A 24,735-nucleotide genomic window follows, 5' to 3' on the forward strand; every position below is an offset into this window, starting at 1 on the left:
TCCCGCAGCCGGGCGCGGAGGCTGGGCCGGGCCCTGCCAGGCGGCACCGCTCCCCCTGCAGGCCCTCAGCCGCGCTCGGCGCGCCGAGAGAGCGGTGAGAGGCGAGGTGGGGAACGACGAGGCGCAGGGGGGCTCCCCGCCCGCCCGGATGTCCTCCCGGCACCCCTGCCAGAGGGTGGTGGCGGCGCTGGGTTTCCGCGTCCGGGTCGCGGTGGTGCCGGAAGGCGGTGCCGGCGCGGCGGGGCTGGGGGACACCATGGCCTTGCGCTGGTGGTGGCGGTGCGGCGCCTCCTCCCGCCGGGCGCCGCCGCTCGGCTGCCTGCCGCCCCTCCGCCCGCCGGGGCCCGGCTCCCGCACCCCGCCGCCGCCGGCCCCCAGCGCGGCGGTGAGTGCGGCGCGGCGGCGGGCGCCTAGAGGTCACCGGGAATGAATGGGGTGGTGGGGAGGGTACGGGGGACACCGAGCGAGGCGGGCGGTCACAGCTGCCCCCCGTCCCGGCCGCCCCTTCGTCCGCCTTCCTCAGGCCGCGGGAAGCGTGGAGGCCCGAAGGCGGTCGCGGTGGTGAGGGCCGGCGGCGGGCGGGGGGGCCGCTCCCTGCCCGGGGGGGGCTTGCAGGGGGCAGGGGCGGTCTCGTTGCAAGGTTAAGTAGTGGCTTAAGGGTTTTCAGGGTAGGGTTGGTTACTGTTGTGGGGAAGAACCTCTTGGAGCCTTCTCTAGATGGGAGCAAGGAAAGTGATTCTCCTTAGTGTGAGATTTTTGACGTGTTTGCGCGTAAGTTAGCATTGTGAGTTTTAACGGGGACACAGTTCTCTCACCACATTCGTTTACACCTTCCTCACAAGGCCAAGCTACTGTTCTGACCTGCAGTAAAGTGTTGTGGCTGTGATGTGTCCGGCATCACGCATGACCCAGTCTTACAGTGCTAAGCTGCAGTGTAAAGGAGAGAGTCTGTCTGTGCCCTCACCGAAGGAAGAATAGGAAGAGATCAGCTATTTTTTAACAACAGAAAAGTGTGAGAGGTATGAGAGAGTGAACTTATGAAGGTCTTGGACATAGGGCTGGTCACTGAAGTCAGACAGTGGTGAGCTGCAAATCTATGATAAGTTAGGGTTCTTCTTCTTCCCTTGTCTCCTTGCCTGGCCTTTTTTCATATTGCACACAAGAAGGATGGAAGGGTGCCCTGGAGCCCGTGCAGTGCTCTTGTTTCTCTCCCTGTGTCTAAGGAGAGAGAGACTTCAAGCTGCGTACAAGGAGACACTGAGGCATGAGGAGCAAGTTGGGGGAACTCTTCTCCATTCTCCTAGAGCATTTCTATGTGGGCTTTTGGAGAGGCAGTTTGGTGAACATGTGGATTGCGATGATTTCGGGCTGGGTCAGCCCATCTGAGCCCTTTAGTCAGCGTGCACTCCAGGGCAGGGCTGGGTAGTTCTTCGCAGCAACAACAGGAGTGGAGCAAAAGGTGCGTTTCTTTTCTCAGCCTATCTCTGCTGGAATGGTGTACCTGGGACTGAGCCTTCCCCCAGGCTCCTGGGCTCCATCTGCAGGAAGAGATCATTGGAGAGATTTCTAGGTTTGCAGGTTAGGTTCTTGACATTCATCAGGGAAGATGTGCAGGTGTAAATTATCATAAGAAGCAAGCTGAATTAAAATTGCTTTGGGGAAAACAAGGTAGGTAGCGTGGTAGTGTACGGAAACAGCTCTTGTCCTTTCCTCAATGCCTTGACTGATGCAGTCCAGATTTATCTGCAAGACGGGGAACGTTTGAAAATTGCACCTTGCACGAGTGCAAAAGCAAGATTTCATCAGAGCAGTTCTGGGAAGTTAACTATTACGCCTTCTGGGCTGGTCCTGCGAGGGGAGAAAGTCCAACACTCCGGAGCGGAAGAGTCAGTTTAAGTCAGAAGCTAATGTACATGTTGGCAGTTATGTCTCGTGATATGGAAGGAGATTGTGAGACTCCCTTTGCTGCTGCATTGTTAAAATGGAAAAATAGAGCAGTGCTGATGAACAGACAGTTGTCTTTTGTAATCAAATGTTTTCAGTCAGTTTATTCTATTAAATTAACCCAGAATTTTCTTTGTGCAGATATGTCACTTTACCCAAAGAAGTTCAACTTTGTCATTTCCAAAACTATGTAATATATTTTGTCGGTAAGTTGGAGATTCATATTGTTGCTTAATGGGCAAAGACATAGTTATTGGGTGAACTGGGTAGTTACACCTGTGAGCTGTAAACTGTGAAAATAAGGTTATTTGCTCTAGTATATAGCTGGATAATTCTGTGTAGACTGCTGCTATGGTGCTGAGTGCTCCATTCTGGAGAGCAATGGGCAAAACAAGAATGCCTCAAGAAAACCCATGTGGTTCACTTTGAAAAAGGAAACATAAGAGGCATAAACTTCAACTCTAGGGAGCACAAAAATCAGGCCTAAGTCTAGCGCATAGAGTGCCAAAGTCTTAATGCATCCAGGTGGAGCTTTCACCCTTTACTGCTGAACTTTCATAGCATTATCATGCTACCTGGAAGTATTGATTTGATTTATAATTTATAACATAGCTGGGTGTGCAAAGGAGAATTTTCAAATCCAAGTCAGGAATATTTTTCCAGGAGTATACAGGAGAGGGAAGAAAGTAACAGAATAATTGTGTTACTGGAAGATGAAGGCTACATCTCCAAATTTACACTATACCATCAATAGTGTATTCAAAAGGAATATGTTGAGAGCAATGTAGTTTTATGTGTCTCAGAAGACTTCCATAATCTGTTAGGGGCTGGGGGGGTTATTATTTGCTAAATGCTGCTCTTTGCTAGCTCCTAAAATCTATGATCATCAATACGTAGCTGTGCTGTCCTTACATCTTACTAGCTGGCTGAAAAGAGTGTTTTGATGGCTTCTGCTTATGTTTTAGCCATTTGGTAAATTTTGTGTAAGGGGAGAAGAGGAGGAGGAAATGCTTTGAAATGTTTCTGTTTGGGGAATGGGGGAAAGTTTGCTTTTAACAATGTTACTCTCTTGAAAAACACTGTCACTAGGTATCATCACACAAGTATATCTCACTTGTGCAGCTGCAGTAAGACAGCTAGTGATGAAAAATACCAAGACCCTTTTCAACTTGGTAGAAAAGACTTGAAGAATCTCTATGAAGATATTAAAAAGGTAAAGGATTTTGGTGACTATTCTGGGATGTTGTGATGATTCTGATTTTAATAGCAACCCTCGCTTGGGAGGATAGTTATTGTAAGAATATTCTTTATGAACAGCGGTCCGAAATTGAAGGCAAAGAGCATTTCTACATATCTTATAGAACCAGAATGCAGGGTTTTTTCCTCCTGATTCACAGTGCTGGAATACATCATTTATGTTTCAGATTACTCATAGCAATTTTAAAAACAACTTCATCTTACATTGGGTAGCATGAATACAGGCAATAACCTTATACATGCATACAGTTTTGCTTACACTAAAGAGATTGGCTTTGTGATTTTTATGCAGATATGTTATTTTCCTTTTTATAGGAATTACTTGTATCTACAGCAGAACTTAAGGAAATGTGTGATTATTACTTTGATGGTAAAGGAAAGGCCTTTCGACCAATGATTGTGGTGCTAATGGCAAGGGCTTGCAACGTTCACCATAATAATTCCAGGTGAGTTGGTCACTTTTTCAAATATGATGTATGTCCATATGTCTAATTTATCATTTTTGTGTTCCTGAAAAATATGTCTGGTAATTTTATGAAAATAAAAAGCTCCTCAGTAAAACCTGAATTTAAGTTCCATTGTGAAGCTATATTTTTGTAGTTCGCAGTGCAAAAGGAACTACTGGGTTTATTACATGCTTCCATGTGTAAACTTGTGGACTATACTGCAGTTGTAACTGATGATGGATAAATAATGTTACCAAATTATGATATTTGTAAGGCTTTTAGTCAATTTTAGCTTCTTACATAAATGCTTTATTAGAATCTTTAATGATCCTTGAAACTATATGAAGTTAATTAAAAATATTTTTCATTTGTAACTACTCCTGTAGCTATTAAACTCTTGTCACAGGTAAGAAGTTTGCTGCAAGAAGAGACTTTCATAGCTTTTTTTATAAATATGCAGAAGAGCCATTAAGCAGGTGGTATGATTATATTCAAAGCTGTAAGACATTCAAAACAGTCAGAGATTCTTTTTTTTAGCCCCTCCAGGAGCAAGTTTCTACACTTTAATGTAAAATTCAAAGCTTAGAGCTGGTGTAATCCCCATGTTCTTCAAGTTAGTTGTCTTTTGAAAGTAGTTTTGACTGAGCAGAACATCATGCTTGCCCTATACTCTCCGTCACTCCTTGCTCTGGATGATTGCAAACGCTTCTCTCCACATGTTCCTATCAATTGTTATGTTAGCCTTTTGAGGAAGGATGTTGGCTGGAGTGTTCTCTGCCTTCCAGCTACGCTTCCAGTCTTCCCTTGCATAGAATTTTAAATATGAAATCTTTGATCCCTTGCCAGAAGTGTTTCTAGACTAATTTATCAGTCTTAAGGGATTTCTCTCAGCCCTCGCATTGTTTTTTCCTTAGCAGTAGGTTAATGTCTTGTTGGACTTGATTTCTACCTCAGAACATGGCATATATTTTGCTGCTTGATATGGCACCTCTCCCGGTATACCCCCCGCAATGTGACTATAATTTTGAAGGAGAAAGCAAAACCTAATTGGCAGTGTCCTGTCCTGTGTGTGCCAATTCCTCTTGTTTTAGGGAAATGTTGTCCAGAATTAATGAACTTCACTCCAGCTTGATTCTGTTCTCCATTAAGTACTGCTTCTTGTCATTGTCTTAGATGTAGCAAAAGGAACAACTGGTTGTGAAACTCCTTTGTCACAGCACTGATTGGCTTAATATTTTCAGGAGTGATTTTGACATGAAAAGTGATGAGTGTGATGATGGCGCTTTTCAATGACAAAATCATTCTTGATGACTGGTCATCCATGGTGGAATGTAAGGAAGCATAATAAAACAAAATATTCTGCTTGAGCTAGGATGCTCGTGGGTGTCCTGTTAGGGAATAACCCTAATGTCATTTGCAGCCACCTTCTCTATGAAAAACCTTAACAAAATCCTAGCACGCATCAACCACAGTATATCCAGTTCACCTTCAGGAGTGCATATACAAGGGTATGTATATCACACTTTGTGAAATCATCAACATGTCTGATCCTCATGTTCAAAAAAAAGATAAGTCCAGCTCGTTTCAGGGAGGGAGTGCAAGGATAATCAGGGCAAATGAAGGACTTGTGGTCTACAAATTTATCCAGAACAGGGTGAAAGAGCTATTTAAGACATAGGACGAATTTGCTAAGAGGGTGGAAACTTAGGAGACTTAAGAACTGGGGCAGTGAGTTTTTTGGAGCATGCTTCTAGCCAGAATAACATGAAAAATAGTTTTATCTCATTCTAGTGTGTAGCATGAGAAGTTTATGAATGAAATTATGTAGTGTACGTGCAATACTGAGAAGGCTGGAATTGATGTCATATAGTGTAGGAGATGAGCAATGAATCAAAGACAAGAAGTAGCTGTAGTAAGAACTGGATTTGCCTTTATATGGTAAAAGCATATTTGCTGTCTTTTGACATATGTATATGCTCATGGACATATTCTTGTCCATGCGTTATGCTGTCCTAAAACCATCAGGACCAGTTCTGAGACCTGCCCTATGCCAGTGAGGAAAGCGTGATCTCAGAGTTCAAGTGCCACATATGCCTGAGGCAAGTGTTCGCTCTGCAGTAGCTGACCCTCAGCATAAGCGCTCTAATTTGTAGATGCCCATGTCGTTTGGCAGCTTTTGTACGTCTGTTGCAGCTTTTGTCAGCACCTCCAAACTATGTTTAATGTTTAAAAGCCTCCTCATTAATCTGACTGTTCCTTGTATAAGGACAGACTGAGTCACTATCTCTGTCATGTTGTTTTTAGAATGAAATTCTGAGTAGGGAGAACAGAAATGTTTCAGCAAAGGAAGAGAATGAAATCCCAGGATATTTATCTTCCTCTTCTTTGCCTCATACCACTTTTCTCTAAGTCTATATTTGTAATTAAAATTCATGTATGTATATACAAGTCTTCAGTGTACTGCTTTTTGGTTCATGCGTGATGACCAATGTCTTTTGAGGGCTGGGTAGGCCATGCCAAAAGAATATCTTTTCATATTGTGGATACCCGCTTGCTGTGAGTTGATGAAGTTTTATGGGCATTTTCTTCTCTTTTTGCTTTTAAGCTTGTTGAAGTAGGCTGTGTTACACCTGCATTGTGTATACATATACTTCCAGTTCACACTGATACTGTTACTTGTTAAAGCAGCATTGCTTCCAGGTGACAAATTGTTCTTCCAGCTTTTTACTGTTTGTTTCCCTCACAATTTTTCTCCTCTTTCCTTGTATAGAGAAGGAAACACTGCACTTTTGTAACTCTGCTACTCTGCTATAGACCTGAAGGGGAAAAAAATACTTGCTTTCCATTCTGCTTCTCCTGACATATTTTTTTTCCGATGTTTTTCCTCTTTCAACTTGTCATTTCCCTTAAAGCATTTTATCATTCTTTTCCTCAGTTAATATTGATTCTTCTCCCAAACTTGTTTTTCTTTGTTGAAGCTTTGGTTCCCACACATGTAATCAAAGATACTGGCCCCAACATCTGTAGGCTTGTGGGGTGAGACAATATCCTGTGTTCTTCATCCCTAGCATTTTGTTCATTCTGCCTCTGGCGTTTGTGTTACTGGTGTTGAGTTTCTGCTTCGTCTTGCTGCCGTTGTCAACTGTCATATAATTTGCTGGACCTGGCATGCTTTTGCCTGTTCTTTCATTTGTTGTTTGTTTGTTTGTTTGTTCATTTTTTCTTTTGTGCAGTATTAGTAAAAAGGTAATACTCTTCCTTGTTTGGCTGTTAAAATAACGGGACAAAAGTTTGTAAGGTTGTGGGTCTTAAGAGGCAGTCCGCAAAGACCTCTTTGTCTTCACAGAGCCCCAGTGGGGTAGCTGAGTCTTCTCAAGTGCATGGAGGGGAACACCCAGGTAGCTCTGCTTACAGGTTAGGTGACATGATCATTTATGTTTAAATTTGAGGAAGGATAGGTATTTGGACTGCCCTTGACATGTTAACTGTCTCTCTAGAGTGAGGTCACTTTATTGTAGTCATAATAAGGAGAATGACAGTTGTATAAAGAATCTGAACTATTACCAAGAAGATAAGTGTCTGAAGCATTCAAATTGTTTTGTGCTGATATGTTGGGTTTTTTCCTTTGAAGTGTCAGAAGTCCAACTCTGAGTCCTTAGTTCCCTTGAGCAATGGCTTTTTGCTTAATGATAGCAGCTTAGCTTTGTGCGAGAGTGAGAATTGTTGTGAAAGTTTAAGCTGAGGTCATGCAAACCCTCAGTTTCACACATCCTCTGGCGTTTCTTCACATACCTGTGTGCAGAATTTCACAGAATTATCGCTTAGCCTGACTGGACCTAATGTTTCTGTTTAGGGTGTACTCTCCAGAGATGTTTGCAAATAGGAGTTTTTATTTCTACTTCAGCAACCAAAATGAGAGAGACGAACAAAGTAGGGAAGGATAAAGAAGTACAGAGATATCTCAATAGAGAAAATAGCGAGCACAAAAGATTTAGGGGGAAAAAGGGAAATAAATCCATGAGAATAGTGTAAGCGCAATATAATGACCTGGCTAAACTCAATAGAATAATATTTCCTAAAGACATGAGGACCTGCCAGCAACCTTAGTCCTCTTTCTTTCATTCCTCCAAACCACGGTTGTCAGATGTCTGTACTGCATGCTGGTTTTCAGCTGTTCTGTGGTTTGTTTCCATGTTAACACATCCATTCTCTATGCTTTGCCTAGTTTGTAGTGCCCTTCTGTGTCACAGACTGTTTCTCTGAAATGTTCCTTTCTTTCAGCCATGGGGACTTAACAGCAAAAAGGTACTTGGAGGAGTGTGGTCATAACACAGAAATTTTGCAAGTTCTTTTGCAGGTTTCCTGTCTTTAAACTGTCAATATTTACTTACTGGCAAACACATTGCAAAGCCCTTTGTTGCAGTGTGTAAATACTGTTTTGTGTTGTTTTGAGTTTTCCCCTCTTTTTTTTTTTTCTTTTTTTTTGAAGAGGGATATTTGGAGGGAGAGGTGTGTTTGTTTTGTGGTTTTTTTTAACCTGTAAGATCAGCTTGGGTCTTGTTCAGCATACATGAAACAAGTTCTGTAATGGAAAAGACCTCAGGGTACTGTAGGTCTATAAAAGCTTATGGCAGAATCAAGCAGGGGATCCTACTGAAAAATAGAATATGATCAAGGACTGAAAAATTACCATAATGCATATGCAAAAAGATAAACTTACAGTTGTATAAAAATTTTGTGTAAATATATATATCATCTTGGGGCACCTTTACTTTGAGAATGACCTAAAAATGGCATTTTTCCACTTACTGGACTTGTGAGGACCCAGTTACCTACTGACTTGAGTTACTGCTACTTTTTGCTTTTGTTTTGCAGGCGAAGCAGAATGAAAAATTGCAGGGAATGAGAAGGATCCTGTTTCTTGTGTGTTTTCCCTAAAATAGGCATGCTCTGATTCAGAGCTACTCTCACAAGATGTTTGCAGAAAACTATAGCAAAATTTTTTTGCCAGCGATAAGAACCTTGCTTGAGACCTTGCAGAAATAGTAGTTTAAAAAAACTCTTTTGGGTTAAATTATCACGTTTGATATAACGTTTTGGGAACCAGACACATGAACCATGAGCATTCCTATGCCATTTTTTAGTCATTGTCAGAGATGAAATGCACTATAACGCAGAACTTTTCAAAACATGCTTTTGAAATGTCTGACTTTGTGCTGTCTTCATACTACTGAAAGATTTTGGTGTGTCGGTGAGTGTTGCCATTTACTGCTACTTCCCAGCAGGAAGTCCAGTCTGCTGACATAATTAATGAAAAAGGGAGTCCCCAAAAGGAGACCAGTGCATGAAAGAGGCTGGAGACCTTTAAAGTTTTTTGAAGGTAAGTTCTTCTACTTAGTAACAATAGTTTATTTTGGAAAACTACTTACACTGAACTAGCATTTGACTAAATTACTAGTCCACAGTAGAACTTACCTTCAAACAACGGTGAAGGTTTCCAGCTCTTTTTTTCTGTTGTATAAAAGCCACGTTTTCACAGCCTATGAGCCACACATCCTGCTATTGTTCAGGATGTAGAACTCCCACTGACAGCATTGCAGGGTTCTGCACAAAGGTAGGTGTCAGAACGCAATGTTATGTCAGCAGACTGCAAGATGTTTTTTCATTTTGTGATTAATCACTAGATTTTAATAGACATAGGCAATGTAAGAAGATTTTAAATTCCCTTCAGCTGAGCTGAAATTATTATCTTTTGCTTCTATCAGTTCTTTTTCTGTTCTGATGAAAAATAGTGTGATTTGCACTATTATCTGTATATCAGAAATAAGGTATCTATATATCAGAAATACTTTTTCTTTTGTTGGGTTTTTTTGGTTACTGGTTTAGGATTTTTTCTTTTCTTGGGTTGGTATGATTTTTTTTTTTTTTTTTTAACATCCATGTGGGCCTCTTACAGCTATAATGCAAGGCTGACTGGGATCGCCATTTCTGGGATCCTGCGTGCAACCCATGGTGAAAACAGGTAGAAAAAGATAGATACTAGAACAAGGCAGTGGCAGTTGGATACAAGGGTAGATGGTTCTTTGTGTGAGCTAGGTTGGCTCTTTTATGTTGATTTTGCCAACTTTCTTCCCTAGATAATTGCTTCTATGTTCTTCCATTACCTTCTTTTCACCTAGTTTAACAAATAAAGTAGGTGTGAGCTACTGAGAGTTGAATCATCAGTGTTATATCTTCCCAGAGCCTGAATTTCAGTAAGCATTAGGTAGTTAGTGTTTACAGTCCTAAAGTGATTGCACTGTAATTCCAGTTAATTCCTCAGGCTTTTGAAGAACCTCTGAGGTCTTAAGGTAATCAGATAACATAATGGATAAGATCCACGAGTTATTGTCTTTCAAATGTAGAGTACAGGTTTCTGTGCCTGCTGATCTCTCCAGCTTGCAGAGTTAGCCAGCTTTGGAGAGTTTGTGATGCCGCGTCTTATAGGTAGAGCAGCACAGAGATAAGGAAAACTTAAAACTCATGTACAAAGCTACCTGGCATTCTTTTCTGTGCCATTTTCCAGATTTCCATCTCCTTGGAACCAAGCACCCTTGATGCTGTGCTATTTATTGCAGCCTGGATTTAGAGGGATTACAGTCAATAACTCAGGAGTTTTGCAGTACTGTTAATGCAGCAAGGCAGAAACAGGCCTAATAAGGATGGAAACATCCCATTGCACTTACTGTACTAGTACTAACGTGATCTTAACTTTGTTTTGTCTTCCTAATTCCAGGTTTGAAAGATGGGGTTCAGACCATGGAAAAGCTGCAACAGCTGTTTTCAGAGAAACATGTTTTGTTTGCTTTTAATGGATATTTCTTCTAGTTTATTGCAGCACGTATAATTGATTAAATTATTTGACAGTTCTTGTTTTTTATTTTAGGGAGGTGCAAGCAAGCCAGCGCTCTGTGGCCATAATTGCTGAGATGATCCACACAGCTAGCCTAGTTCATGATGATGTTATTGATGATGCAAATTCTCGCAGAGGAAAAATGACAGTCAATCAAATCTGGGGAGAGAGGAAGGTGAGTTTGCTATTACGTGCAAGACTTGCCTTTGAGTTTCAGCAGGGGTTTTGTCACATTACTATCCCTAGGCACAGTGTTGGGATATGCCAGAAAAAGTATGAAGAGGAGTGCACAGATTGTGGGTAAGAAAAATGTGTGTTCCTTTTCTGAACTGTTGGAAGCATTGGATAATGTATGATTGTAGTGTGATCCTTGCTGATTTTACATTCCCTATGCCATTCTCTGCAGTGCTGTTGGAATACTTTGAACTTGGACCTCATCCAGAACCCTATATGTTACTCTGATTCAGTAGTAAACGTAAAGAGGCTTTCAGTCAGCATGAAAAATTTTTTGATTTTTTGGGAGATGTGTTTCTTTATAAAACGCTAAAAGGAAGGTCTTAGTAAATGCAAGGAAAGAAGTACACTGCTGACGCATCAGAACTTACGGCAATTCAGAGATAACATGGCATAACAGTCACAACAGAATGGCCAAATAGAGAGGTAACGTTCAAAAAAACTTCACAGGCAAACACTTATTCAGATATTGCATACAGGGAGGACAGTGCTTTTATAGCACAACAGAAACAGCACTGTAAGACAGGGATTCAAAAATGGTTCAGGTTTTAATATTTGGTTATCCTCTGTTTTCTCTCTGTTACAATGAGAGAGATGTGTGCTTTATGTAGGAAAATGATGTGATGTGAGTAGGCCTGCCAAATAAAGGAAACTGTATTATTGTCTGTACCAACACTTACAGGAAAAGACTTAAAAGATCAATTTTTTTTTATTCTTAGGCTGTTTTAGCTGGTGACTTCATCCTCTCAGCTGCTTCCGTAGCTTTAGCGCGAATTGGAAACACAACTATCATCTCTGTTCTAACTCAGGTGATTGAAGATCTGGTGCGTGGTAAGGTCTTTTTCTATTTTTATCTTCAGATTTGCTTGCCTAAGCAGTAAACCCACAAATAAAAATTCCCATCTGTGCAACTTTTTAGGTGAATTCCTCCAGTTGGGTTCCAAGGAAAATGAAAATGAGAGATTTGCTCACTACCTCGAGAAGACTTTTAAGAAGACTGCAAGTCTCATAGCAAACAGTTGTAAAGCAGTATGTACGTCTGTCTCTTCTAAAATTAACATACCACACTGTAAGCTTCACAGCTAAACTAGTTATTGCTGTTTTCTCTGGAGACCCTCCAAAGCAAACCCTTTAAATGGTATTCTGCCAGAATGTGAATGGGTTTGAGATTGTGCATTTTATCACAGTTCAGCTGTGTGGCCTCCAGTATTGTTTTTCACTTTTTCTTTTCTGTTTTATATTCATACACAGATTTATTGTTACCCTCATTTGAATCAAAATAAGGTTCACAGCGGCAGCTTATAATTTTTGAAATTCTGCAACTTTGAGACAGTGGTTTTAATTTCAGTTGGTAATTCTTGAGCCTGTAATTTGATTTTAAGTCGTCTTTGACATCTGGTCCCATTCATTGGTGCGGAGTGGGACCTTAGGTGATAACAGTGGGAGGAAAAAACTAATTGTGTGTACTTTATATTACATTGTAAAAGATCAGAAGCATGTACTTCTTGATTTATCTGGGGTTTTTTAATTATCAACTGCTATATCCAACCCTATCTGTCACTCAGTTCTATTACTTCATTACAAAAAGATCTGATTCAAGCTGATGTTCTTATTCAAAAAAACATGTTTAGTTTTAGTGCAGAAAATGGAGAAGGTGGCAATAATCTCACCCCAAAAGTATAGCTGGTACATGCTATAGCAAGAGGGGGTTCTAAGAGAATTAGACTAAAAATCTGTGCTAGTGTTAGTCATCCTCCTTTGTTCTCAGAAAACTGGTACATTTGTGCAATAGACAGCAGTTGAAAATTGCTTAAATCAAAAGGATTATGTAGAACAAGAGACACAGATTTTGTGAGGAGGGGAAATATCTTTTATTCTAGTTGGAGGAAAGAAATTAAGTCTTCTGGATCGCTCGTATTAATGGCAATATGACCCTGTCAAGAATTTCCCTTTGCAAGTCTTAATTTATATTAGTGGGCAATTGGACTAGTAAGGAGCATCACAGTATTGTGCTACCCCAAGAAAAACTTACAAGTTTGTATATTTACTTTGACAGTCTCCCTAAAAGAACCTTCAGAGATAGAAGAAGAAATCACCTTCCCAGTGGGTAGAATCTCCTTACAAATGTGCTATTTTGAGTTTTTTTCCTTTTTATAACTCGCGAGAGTTAAGGATTTAAGCACTTCCCTCCAGATTGTGGCTGTGATGCTGATGGAGGGGGGTGTTTGTCTGCTTTTCTTCTAGTGGTTGTTCTGAGTTGTTCCATTGCTGAGTTGCTGGAATTTTATATGCAGTGAAATTTGTATTATAAAGGAAAAATGAGAGAGAGAGGTCTGTCTTTATGGCAAAACCATACTTACTGCATACAGTAGCAATGACTTGTATATATATATGTCCCCCTCAGTTTCTCTCTGCATGGATTAAGAGAACTCTATTGATAGCAGCATAAGGGGGATTTTTTTGGTTTAGCATTTGGGGTTTTTGCTGGGGGGTGTGAGTGTTGTGGCTTTTTTGTACAGGTGGTTTTGGCTTCTAAGGAAAAGCATGGGATCAGAGGAAGTTCTGTTTTCTTTAGCAAAAATGAAAAGGATCATCAGTTCTACCTTGACAGGAAATTCAGTTGGGGAATCAAGAGTATTCACAGCTTGTTTATAGGAACAAAGCTAAGGAGAGAGACTATTGGCTACTGAGAGACTATTGACTATTGGAGACAGGCTACTGTGTCATTAGAAGCAGTTCAGTTCTTCTTAATGATTGAAGAAAACAGTGATTTGTTTCTGTGCATGAATAAGATAAAAGTATTAACTGGAAAGATGATGTCAAGTTCAGGCGGCATCTTAGAATTCTACAGTGTCATGCCATAGAGGTGGAAGAGTAGAGTATTCCTGGAAAAATGATTAAACAAGAAAATAAGTCTGTCAACACTGGCCTAATCACTGTGTTAGATGCCTTCTGCATCACCAAAGCAGTACTGCATTTAAATCAAAAGTCCTTTAAGTTAGCAAAACAATTTTGTTATGGACAGAACAGTCTGTTCAAGATGTCAGAGGCATCCCAGTCTCCAGTTTATTTCTACAATAGTTCTGCATGGGGGAATGTTACCCAAGTTGTAGTCAAAGTAATACATCGCAAAAGGAAATGGTGGCAGATGGCCCAGAGGGTCACTGGAGCCTTAATTACTGAAAGGCATTTTTCAGAGAAACATGAGAGGTGACTTTGGTTCAAGAATTCAGAAACAGTAAAGCTGAAGTGGAATTCCTATTAGTCATCAGGGAAGCTGGAGATGGCAAAATAAGCTGAGCAGGTTCTTTTCCTGTCTTTTTTTATCCTGCTGTAATGTGAATTCCTAACCTTCATAAAGCTGTTTGTATTTTGCACAGCATATTTTTGCTTGTTTTGAGATAAGTGTGAAGTTGCACTAGAGATTCTTGATTTCTCTATTAGGAGAAAGCATGCAGCCTCCTTGTGTAAGGCAAGGCTGGGTATGGAAGGTCTGCCTTGGGACTGAAGGAAGGGAATAGTCTGCAACTCCGGGTCTACCTCTGAGCTCCTGCTTTAACTAGTTCATAGTTTGGTGTGTGCCCAGGGCTCCACCAGAAAAACCTACCAGGGTGTGGAACTGGTGTCTAGAAAAATAAGACCTCTGATGCTCCGCAGCAGAACTGGTCCCCCCAGCCCAACTAGGCTTGCGGAATACAGTAAAGTCCAATGACAGATGTCAGGTAATAGCATCAGTATCATCAGATATTATGGTCAGCCAGTAAACTTCCTTATTTATTATTTTAAATACAGTAACTCCTTTGGGGACGTTTCTTCTTCATAATGTTTGCTATGAAAAAGATCAGTGTTTTCTTCTTCATAATGTTTGCTATGAAAAAGATTAGTGTAACCATATCACAGATATTTGGGCAGATAATCCTCACTTCTGTAAAAGTACAATTCTTCATAAACAAGTAGTTGGTTAACATGTTAAAATATTAATTACTTGAGAAAAGGTCAAATGCATGAAAATGCAGATTCAGGACAAGATAGTTGTCTGCTGTGCGTGGCAGCTTTGGCTGGGTAGACACCTTCCTCTTCCAGGTAGGCCTTCATAACCCCCTTCCCAAGAGCAGTTACCAAAAAAGATTTGAAGAGCCTGGAGGAAAAGTCAGTGGTGTGCCCTGCAGCAGCGAAGGAGAAGAACATACTGGGCTGCATCGCTACCAGCGTACCCAGCCCATCAAGGGAAGCAACTGTTTTCCTCTATTTAGCACATGTGAGACCTCAAGGCTGGGGTCCCTCATACAAGTCAGACTTTCACGTTGTGGAGTGAGTTCAGTGAAGGGCCACCATGATGGCTGGGGGCTGGAGCTGATTTGAGTCTGGAGTAGAGAAGGCTTAGGGGGAATCCTCTTGCTGTCTCCAGCTATGCAATGGGAGGGCGTAGAGAGGATGGAGATGCACAGTGAAAGGACAAGTTGTACCGTGGAAAAACTCAATTAGCCATTATAAAAAAATTTCTCCATGAGGTTGGTCAGACATTGGATCAGGTTGCCCAGACAGGGTGTGGTATCTTCATCCTTGGAGATGCTCGGAATGCAACTGGACACGGCCCTGAGCAACTTGATCTAACTGTGAAGTAAGCTCTGCTTTGAGCAGATGACTGGACCAAATAACTTCCAGAGTTCCCTTCCAGCCTAAATTATTCTGTGGTTCCAGTGGAAAGAGGAACAGTGCTCCTGCCTGGAAAAAGAGTGCTGGATGAGACACGAATGAGAAGACAGGATCCTGACTGCTTCAGGAGATGGGCATGGAGGAGAAAAGGCTGGAAAAGGAGAGTGTGAGAGTAAACATCTCTTGTACTGTCTATTCAAGCTTATCCCTGCCCGAGAGCAGGTTTTCCTCGCTGAGCTACAGGGCACTGGTATAAATGTGCCAGCGCTTTCAACTTGAGCTGCTGTATTCTCACATGATAAATAACAGAGCAGGATGTATCTACACGGAGCTGATGATAGAATATTTTATGGATGTGAAATTCAGTAAAGAGGCAAGATTTGTTTATAGTCTTTCATGTAACATCAAACAATAGAAACAATCGTTTATTTTAAGCGTGTTTGAAATAATGCCAAGCAGATTGACTTGCGTTGCTGAATTCGAAGAACCTTTCTAAAGAATTTGTTCCACTTGGTATTAGGAAGGATTTTTCATCAGGATTTAGTGGAGGACATGTCTGAATTCTTGCATGATTAAATCAACCAGTCATATCAGGGGATAGGATGTTTTCAAAGGGTGAGCTTTGTCATTTAAACTTACACCGTTATATTGACATTGTTATCTTGAGTTGTATTTGTAAATGTGTGCTGTTATCCCAGTATGGCTTTAGTTAAACTTCATCACTCCGAGTGGGACAAGGCTGCCTGCCTGCATCCCAGTGAGTGTCCAGATGGGGGCAATAATCCACAAGAGCCATTTGAGAAATTGGCTCCTGAAGGAACTCCCTGGTAGCCAAGGCCCAGTCATGTTTATGATGTAGTCGTGGTCAGAGAGTTGCTCACGTGAGGTGTGATAGGCATATCAATCTCCTGGATTTTTTAACTTTTTTTTTGTCTTCAGAAGTGTTCATAACCTGAATAAGAGCTAGGTAGGTCTTCTCTTGCAAAGATGCAAGGGTTAATTTTGCATTGATGAATTTTGCTTGTGTTACATTCTGTAACTCACGCTTTTGTTTTTTAAATGTACATATACTGCTGTAATTCTTCAAATAGGTGATGTCTCTGTCCCCAGAAAACTGTCCACCTACAGGAATAGCTCTGCTCTGACCTCTCAGATTAAATGGGAAAGCCCTTCTCTTTACGTCGCACTTCCTCTCCCCATCTACCAACCTGTGCCCACTCTGACCCTTTGCCATTAACCAGAATTTTGTCACTGTTCTACTGAATTCTATATTTTATTTCTCTACATGAAACGTGGTGGTAGGTAAAAATTTCATTGAAACAAGGTAGATGCAGTTCCTCTGCCTTGTTGATATTGTTTGATTTGTACTACCAAAGCAACCAAAAGTTTGCTAGGCATGGCAGAACAGTAGATGATGTTAGCTCTTTGGGGCAAATACTGCCATTTTAAGAAACAGACATCTAAAGGAGGATAAAAGGGCAAAATGTTCTAGTTTGATAGTTCCTAGTTTTAATAGCCTTCAGGATTTTGTATGATTAGATGTAAGTAGCATTATTTTCCTGCTACGCTATCCTTCCTTCTCTTTTAAATAAAATTGGGAAATGGGAGACGCTGTTAATGCCTCAGGCATCCAGATTCCTCTGGGTTTTAACTATTATCCACAGGCTATGACTGGGAAGTGTTCTGATGCTCAGTTGAGAAATGCATCGATGCATGAAATAGTGTCTGATCTTGTGCAAGTTGCATTGCATTTATTAGGATATAATGTTCTGTCTTATTTCCATCTTCATGTTCACCTTCAAAGTTACTACTGGATTCAGGTTTAGTTTGGGGTTGGTTTTGGTTGGGTTTTTTAAATGACCCTACCTTACATAGTCTTAAAGAGTAATTTTTATATATATATACACATATTTTTATGTCATGTGGTTTTCCTAGCGCGTATTTTTAGTCTTACATTAAGTAGAATGTATCTTCGCTCCTTCCATTAGTCACAGCAGATTTGGAATGTCTACAGTAAACCAGGATGGATTTTTGCCCCCTCTTCCTAATTGCTTTATTGAAGGCTGAAATAAATTTGAGTAACCGACCTCATTTTGCAAAGTGTATAATCAATACATAAATGCAAAAGCATAAGTGCCCTTACTTTGAGGCAAGATATTAATTCTCAAATCTTAGTACATGTCCTGTATTTTAGCTTTGTGGAGTTTATTCAGCAAAACTTCTCTCTCAAGTAGTCAATTCCTTTATCTGTACTCAATTAAAAGGTTTTATTTGATAATCTCACTTCAGTGATACTTTTGTCTAGCCTGGTGTACTTTCTTCATTCACTGCCTTTTCTTTGCTAATAATTATCCCTTGATACCTTTGTCTGCAAGCTAATTAGCTCATCTTCCTGAGCAATTCAGTTATAGTTAACATCACCTTTAAAAATAGTCTTCCTTATCTCAACTGTCCCTCCTACACCGGGTGCAACACATCCAGTTTTGGGGATCTTTTATGAGGCATGTGATGTCCATTTATCTGTTGTCTGACCTCCAATTATCCCCTGGCTGATTTATATATGTAATAAATTTAATTCCCCTGTCACTGGACTGTATGTGACTACTAGCCTGCATGTGCAGCGCGTCCACATTTCTTCTCTCTTCATCCTTGCATTATAATTTCGAAGTCTGATAAATATTTAATAAAGCTAATCTCTTTCCAGACTTGAATAGATTTTTAATACTGCACTGCTGTTCAGCCTTGTTTTCTAACAAGCTTGGCTAGTTGTGTGTATCCGTGAACAGAGATAAGCACGAATGGATCTCTGAGTCAGCTTTTTTCCCAGATCCCTATTGTCTGTGCTTGCTATGTCATACCTATCATCAGAGACTAAAAGCAGATGCTAACTAAAGCTTTCTATTTACTTGGGTGGTTTTTTTCCTTTTCAGGTTTCAATTCTAGGCTGCCCTGATCCCAAAGTTCATGAGATTGCATACCAGTATGGAAAAAATGTTGGCATAGCTTTTCAGGTAATGCTTTTGTTGAACTAAATAAAGGGAATCTAAAATCTAAACTTTTCCAAACTGCCTTGGAAATCAAAGTGGGATGTCATAATCCTTTCTGTAAATCTTCTCTTAACAAGGATTATTCTGTATTTAGTTTTTGTTCTTTAAAAAAATAAAGTTTTAAAATAATCTGCATGTTTATCTCCTTCCAGCTAATAGATGATGTGTTGGATTTTACATCGTGTGCCGACCGTCTGGGGAAACCAACAGCAGCAGATCTCAAGCTTGGATTAGCCACAGGCCCTGTCTTATTTGCTTGCCGACAGGTAAGTCAACAGAATTCTGTTTCCCCAAAACAGAGAGTGTACACCGCTCTTCATAGCACACACAGAGGTCCAGCTCGAACACATTAAGTCTGCACCGTAAGTGATGAGCGTGGCCTGGGTAGTGCATTCGAGATCAGCTGGATTTAGTGTGCACAGGTGCGTTCTTTCAGACTGAGAAACACCATCCTGCACAAGTCCTCTTACTGTTAGGCCTTTCTATCAGAAACAGCACGTCTTTTGCTGCCCCAGTTCACGTGCTTAACCTTCGCAAAGGGGCAGGTGTTCAGAGAGAGTTTTGCATGTTTTCTGCAGGTTATTCCTAATTAGCTTCTTGCTTATGTTCTTTCCTGAGACATCTTGTTCTCCCCAGGCTTGACCACATATGTAGGCTTCTTGCCAAGTTCTGGGCTTTGTATCCATCCTGGGGCCAAGACCTTACATCTCTGCCTAGCTTTTAGGTGGTCACCTCTGTTTACTGGATGTGATCGCTTCCTCTCTTTGTCCTTAAGTCTTATGCAGTTACAAATGTGGGAAGCTTTTCCTTCTGAAGGTAAATGTAATAGTAATTTAGATAAGGAAAAAGGAGTATCATAAATAAAATAAGCTTAACATTTTGTCAAGATTTTTAGTGGCTTAAAAATTATTTGGAGGAGTACGAGGCTAACAGAAGTACCAGCAGCACCAAAAGAAACATTAAAATTGGTGCTAACCCATAAAACGGGAAGAAACTGGTTTAATGCGCCTTGCTCAAGTGCTTCTGGTTCACCTAAGGAAAGAAGATTTGGGACTTAGAAAGCAGTCCTTCCTACCAAACTTCACAGCACGATACAAAAACTGGCACAACTGATTCCAGTGGAGCCCTAGTCTGTGATCTCTCTTTGGAATTGCTCAGAGCTTGACATGGAAAAAGTTTTAAATAATTTAGAAAAATAAAACTTTATGGCATTTACTTTCCCCTTTCTTAACGAGCCTGGGGTGGAGGGAGGTGGAACCATATGCATACGTTTGTTTCCTCATCCTTTGGGCATTCACAAGGACATGTGTCTCGGAAAAGACAGGAAAGCAAAGAGTATCAGCCGCTTCAGAATGCAGAGAAATGCATGCCGAGAACAACCTCCACCATGGTCTCCGTTCCTCCCCACAGACTCATCTGGGAGATGCACAAACTTGTTCTTGAGTCATTATTTCAGAATTTGTTGATTAGCAGCAGGATCTTGTTAGGCATCAGCAACTGGAGTTGTCTAAAGAACAGTGAGAGACTCAGGTACAGAAAGAGGATGCAATTACGAAATGGTTGGTTTGTTCCTGTGTTAAAGCCACTTGTAGAGAAAAACAAGGACACGCTGCAAATACTCTTGATTTTGGCAGAGAATGAGCGACACTGGTTATCTTGTAGGTGTTGAATATTCCAATGTTTTTAATTAAAACTATTCTTTTATTCATTTGTTTGGGTTGGCTGTCTCTGACTTTCAACTTCATCTATCACTTAATTAGCTTTATAAGACAAATGAGTTCATAATATGGAAATACAAGAAAATCTGTCAGATCTATTTTAATATTTATCTTACTTGTTCTTCATAGGTCACTTTTAAACGCTTTTCCTCATTTATATCTTTGATAGATGGGAAGCGTAGGTTTTTGCATTGAAAGATAACTTGCTCATCTTGCAAAGTTTTCCGCATTAACCGGAAGGCTTCTTTGCTGAAAATTGCCTGCTGTTTTCAAGAAACTGGAAGAACAGCACTACAGATTTAAGTGATATATAAACAAACTATAAGTGCTAAAAAAATTTGGAGCTTCAACAGACACTTATCTGTGCTGCTACTAAAAGATGTTTCATTTATTTGTATCTGAGAATAAAAACTCCTGAGCCAGGACTTGAAGATAGTCCAAAATGTAACTGTTAGTTATAGACTGTCTTTTCTCTTGAAATTAGTATTACTGCTCTCGTGCCTACCCTTTAGTATATCTGGTAATCCTGACGTTGTCTTCTTGACAAACATACTTTAGTTCTTAACATGCTCCGGAGCTGCAGTGACAGCCGCCTTTTCTTGTCCTCTCCCCTCTCTCGGAAATGCATCTTTGTGCATTAGAATATTAAGGAGAGGCCTTTATACAAGAAATGTTTGGCTTGAAGTGAGACCTATTTATTCAGCATTTGAAGTTAGTTCACTCAGTAAAAAGAAAAAAAAAAAGAAAAAGAAAAAAAGAAAAAAAACCCCAACATTTATTTTTTAAGGAAATACACTAGTATACGCTAAGGCTAAAGCCATTCTTAAACTAGTACCGCTGAAGAATAAGGGTTTATTTTTATTATAAGCATTCCCATCAAATGCTTATGTATGGCCCGTTAAATGTGCAGAACTGCTAATAACAGCTTTGCATTACAGGGTTAGGGATTTTTATATCCTTTAGTGCTTAAAAAAGTGAAAGCATATGCATCCTATATCATTGTAAATATGAATAATATGAAAAAGTATTACATGAACATTGCAATTATATTGTCATTACATGGGAAGAAAGCTAGGATCTAGAGAAAGCCAAGTATGAGTCACCAATAAACTTCTAAACGTATCTTCCAAGAAGACTACCTATGAGTAAGAGGGAAATGTCACAACAATGAAGGATGCTACATGTTCGTTCCCTAACAAGTTTGTAGATCCAGTTTCAGGACCAAAAGTGTGCAAGGAAAGCAAGATCATTGTTTTCAAGTGTACAGCAATAAAATAATCTTTGTTTGACTAGAACCCTTTCAGGCAAGATGAACAAACAACTCTTTCCTTTACAAATAATTCTTCTGCAGCGTAGCGGCCTTGAGTTGTGGCCTTTGTTTGCTTGTTAAGGACCCTTTTTTTCTATTTCTGGACTTTCTGAAGAAAGTGCCTGCAAGTTTAGATAAGTGACGTAGTGACTTTCTCAGACAACTGACTTTAGTTATCTACCTGGAGTTGTAGGGACTTGAGTGTACTAACTAAAAATTCTATGTGATTGAAAGCAAAATATGCTCCAGTTGTCATTTTTCTCATCTAAAAAAAATATCTGTCCTGAGCTTTCCACAGGCAGAGCTTGTCTATATAAACTACCAGAACAATGGAAAGCAGAAGTGGATATAACAGTCCAAAGTATCCTGAAGGGTTCTACAGGTTGAACTGTTCAATATAGATATAACAAACCTCCTGGGTTCTCTGTTGTACATGTGGGGGAAGAGATGCTGCTTTTAGGTGTGCCAACACCAACCATCATTTGTGATGTAAGTACACTTGAACCAGATTATACACCGGGAAGTAGCCACATCAGAAATTATCCCACTGGAGCATCTGCTCAACACAATGAAATGGCAGGTGCTAACTTTTGCTACCAACAGCCAATAGAGCCAGCCAGTTTAAATTTTAAATGCTTGGGCTTTGCTAAACTACAGTCTTATGCAGGTATTAACCTATAGCTGTACCTGTAATGACAACAGTGGCAGGGGAAGAGGTCTGTACTTTGGTTTCTTTTTGTCCCTAGCACAGCAGGCAGCTGCACAGAAAACAACCCATAAGCAGTACAAAACCTTCTCCTTTTGCGCTTAGTTTCCAGAAATGAATGCTATGATCATGAGACGATTCAGTAAGCCAGGAGACGTTGAACGTGCTCGGAAATACGTGTTGCAGGTAGGACTGATACCAAATATTTCATTCCTGAAGTGCTGGGCCTGCTGAAGAGTCAGTTGGAAATTCACTGCCTCTGAAGTAAAATAGCAGGGCTGCGTTTTCCAATACACGTTAAGTGGCATGCTATGTACAATATCAAGTTAGTACTCTTCAGCTGTCCTGCTGGCCCAGTGTTTTAGCAGAAATGCTAGGTACTGAAGAGCCTCTTTTATTATGTGGTTTTTACGCTATTGGAGGGATAAAAGCAAAAAAAAAAAGTAAAAAGCTCATGCACAAACTCAGTTCCTTCAGCTGAAGAGTAGCTGTATCCAACAACTGGTGTAAGCAGCATGTGATTAGTAGTCTTGCAACTGCAGTGCACACTCCCTATCAATTTTAATGGACTCTGGTCTGAAAAGACCGAGTAATTGTGCAAAATTAATACTTGCTTTTTCAGGATAGCTTTTTTTTTGTACATCTTTATGGAGTGGAGGGGTTAAACACTTAGTTTCTAATCCTATTGAATAGTATGTTATTAATAGCAGTGTTGTTTTGTAAGTATGGATGAGTTTAAGTATTTTGACACTTTGGGGAAGAGATGTAGGATTCAATGAATATAAAATGCATCCTCTTCCTAGTGTTCAGGGTACTTACTGACCTTAAAACTTGCCCCTGTAACTGGAAGAGGCAAAAGGTAGGAGGGAGGCTGACCAGTTATCCATTGCCTTTAACTGTCTCCTTACCCAAGAGTGATGGTGTGCAGCAAACAACCTACCTCGCCCAGCGCTACTGCCATGAAGCCACACGAGAGATCAGTAAACTACGGCCATCCCCTGAAAGAGACGCCCTCATTCAGCTGACGGAAATGGTACTCATGCGAGACAAGTGAGAGAACTCCTTCCACTCGTTCTGGCAGCTACTTACCAGACTGTGCCTAAATTTACTTCAAAAGTTATCTGCTTCCAACACAGGCTACCAAAAATTATTTTTTTAAAAAAACTTTTTTTTTTGAAGTTCTACTTTTTTTTTAAAATACAAAAGTTTAAAGTGTTTTATTGTGGGAAGCCATACAATTCAGAACAAATCAAACTGTGCTGTACAATTGTTTTAGTGGGGGCTACTAACCGGGGTGGGGTGGGGAAGATGTTTACATGTTGATGCACAAAGGCCACAATGAGAATAAATATAAATCAGTGTATGAGAAGTGAAGTTGTTCCGAATGTCAATTGTTCACAGCAATAAACAGAGCATGCATGTTACTGTCTGGTAAACTCCTGTGAAGGGAGATGGTTTGAATGCTTTCCTGGCTGTGAAAACTACTGAGGTACCTGAAATTTTATATAGATATATATATATATATGGAAATTGGTTTATTATAAAAGACTATATGCATGCTTTAATTAGTTATATACATCAATGAGAAATTTTCCAATTCACAATGAAATACAGCTATGCTGTTGCCTGCTACTTGCTAGCAGTTAAGAAGATGCAGAATCTGAGACTGCTACAGTTAAAAAAAAGTGAGAGGCTCAGTATTTCTAGCTCACGCTACAAATGACTTGATTCAACAGCCAGTCAAAGCTTCAACTCCCTCACCTTCTGTCACTCATTTATAGAGTATATTCAATACCCTCCTAGAAGGCTGCTTTGAAGTCCCAGACACATTCCTCTTACAGTAATTATCCAGTACTACCACATTCCTTCTCAGGTTATTTAACCCACAGAGTGTGTGGAACAGGGAAGTACATCATCTCTAACTATCTCTGCCTGTGATCCCTTAACACAGTGGCTCAGTTCCTGTGGTGCTTGTTCCCCCTTTGTCATATCTTGAGAGCAGCCCTGGCTTCGCTCAGCTGGGCACATCAACTCAGAGACAGTTTCCACTTACAGATAACTAGATTCAACCGGAAATCCTTGCTAAAATTAATTTTGGAAGAAAAGAACTTCTAAGAGTATGTATAAATGTGTAATTCAGGTTTCATATCTAATTTATTTGCCCTGTGTCAGTGATAAAGTCACATTACAAACATTTGCTTTTTAGTACATTGCCTGGGATAACAACAGCCATGATTTTGCTACGTTAGCATTCCAAACTTCTTTGCCAAGCCAACCAACAAAGTAATGGACAAGACCTTTGGTTCACTTATATATTTATGAATGGAAAAAGTCATAATGTAAATTTACTCATTAAAAAAACTTGGGTACAAATTACACATACATAAGACCACCCATTTTTTGATTCACATGGACACCTTAGACCCAAACAACTCATTGTAATAGACTTTAGTGAGAATACTCCAGGTAAAGATTACAACAGTTGGAAGCATCTTGGATTTTTAAAAAAGTATATTTCAATACATA

The 24,735-nt window shown here is 40.2% G+C and overlaps 1 protein-coding gene across 3 annotated transcripts; it reads left to right on the plus strand.

The window, feature by feature from the left end:
- Positions 1-7: 7 nt before the first annotated feature.
- On the plus strand, positions 8-24,587 carry PDSS1 (decaprenyl diphosphate synthase subunit 1). 3 transcript variants are annotated; one of them, XM_054192712.1, is made up of 11 exons: positions 8-385; positions 2,086-2,150; positions 3,034-3,157; positions 3,517-3,647; positions 10,573-10,714; positions 11,493-11,604; positions 11,693-11,802; positions 18,360-18,440; positions 18,629-18,742; positions 22,315-22,395; positions 23,123-24,587. In XM_054192712.1, exons 1-11 carry the CDS (start codon positions 149-151, stop codon positions 23,261-23,263), a joined length of 1,338 nt encoding a protein of 445 aa, XP_054048687.1. In that variant the 5' UTR covers positions 8-148; the 3' UTR covers positions 23,264-24,587. The 3 variants fall into 3 exon arrangements, with proteins under 3 accessions (XP_054048687.1, XP_054048688.1, XP_054048689.1); XM_054192713.1 differs by lacking the exons at positions 8-385; positions 2,086-2,150; positions 3,034-3,157 and adding an exon at positions 8,933-9,027 and having other exon boundaries at positions 3,515-3,647; XM_054192714.1 differs by lacking the exons at positions 8-385; positions 2,086-2,150; positions 3,034-3,157 and adding an exon at positions 8,930-9,027 and having other exon boundaries at positions 3,552-3,647.
- The last annotated feature ends 148 nt before the right edge of the window (positions 24,588-24,735 follow it).

Source organism: Rissa tridactyla, chromosome 2, assembly GCF_028500815.1.
Source record: "Rissa tridactyla isolate bRisTri1 chromosome 2, bRisTri1.patW.cur.20221130, whole genome shotgun sequence".
Lineage (NCBI taxonomy): Eukaryota > Metazoa > Chordata > Aves > Charadriiformes > Laridae > Rissa > Rissa tridactyla.

Bases quoted from the DNA above. Each gene is read 5' to 3' on its own strand.
- PDSS1 (XM_054192712.1), top strand. From the start codon at position 149: ATGTCCTCCCGGCACCCCTGCCAGAGGGTGGTGGCGGCGCTGGGTTTC. The intron at 10,715-11,492 runs GTGAGTTTGCTA...TTTTATTCTTAG, and splicing joins AAATCTGGGGAGAGAGGAAG to GCTGTTTTAGCTGGTGACTT. The intron at 11,605-11,692 runs GTAAGGTCTTTT...GCAACTTTTTAG, and splicing joins GATTGAAGATCTGGTGCGTG to GTGAATTCCTCCAGTTGGGT.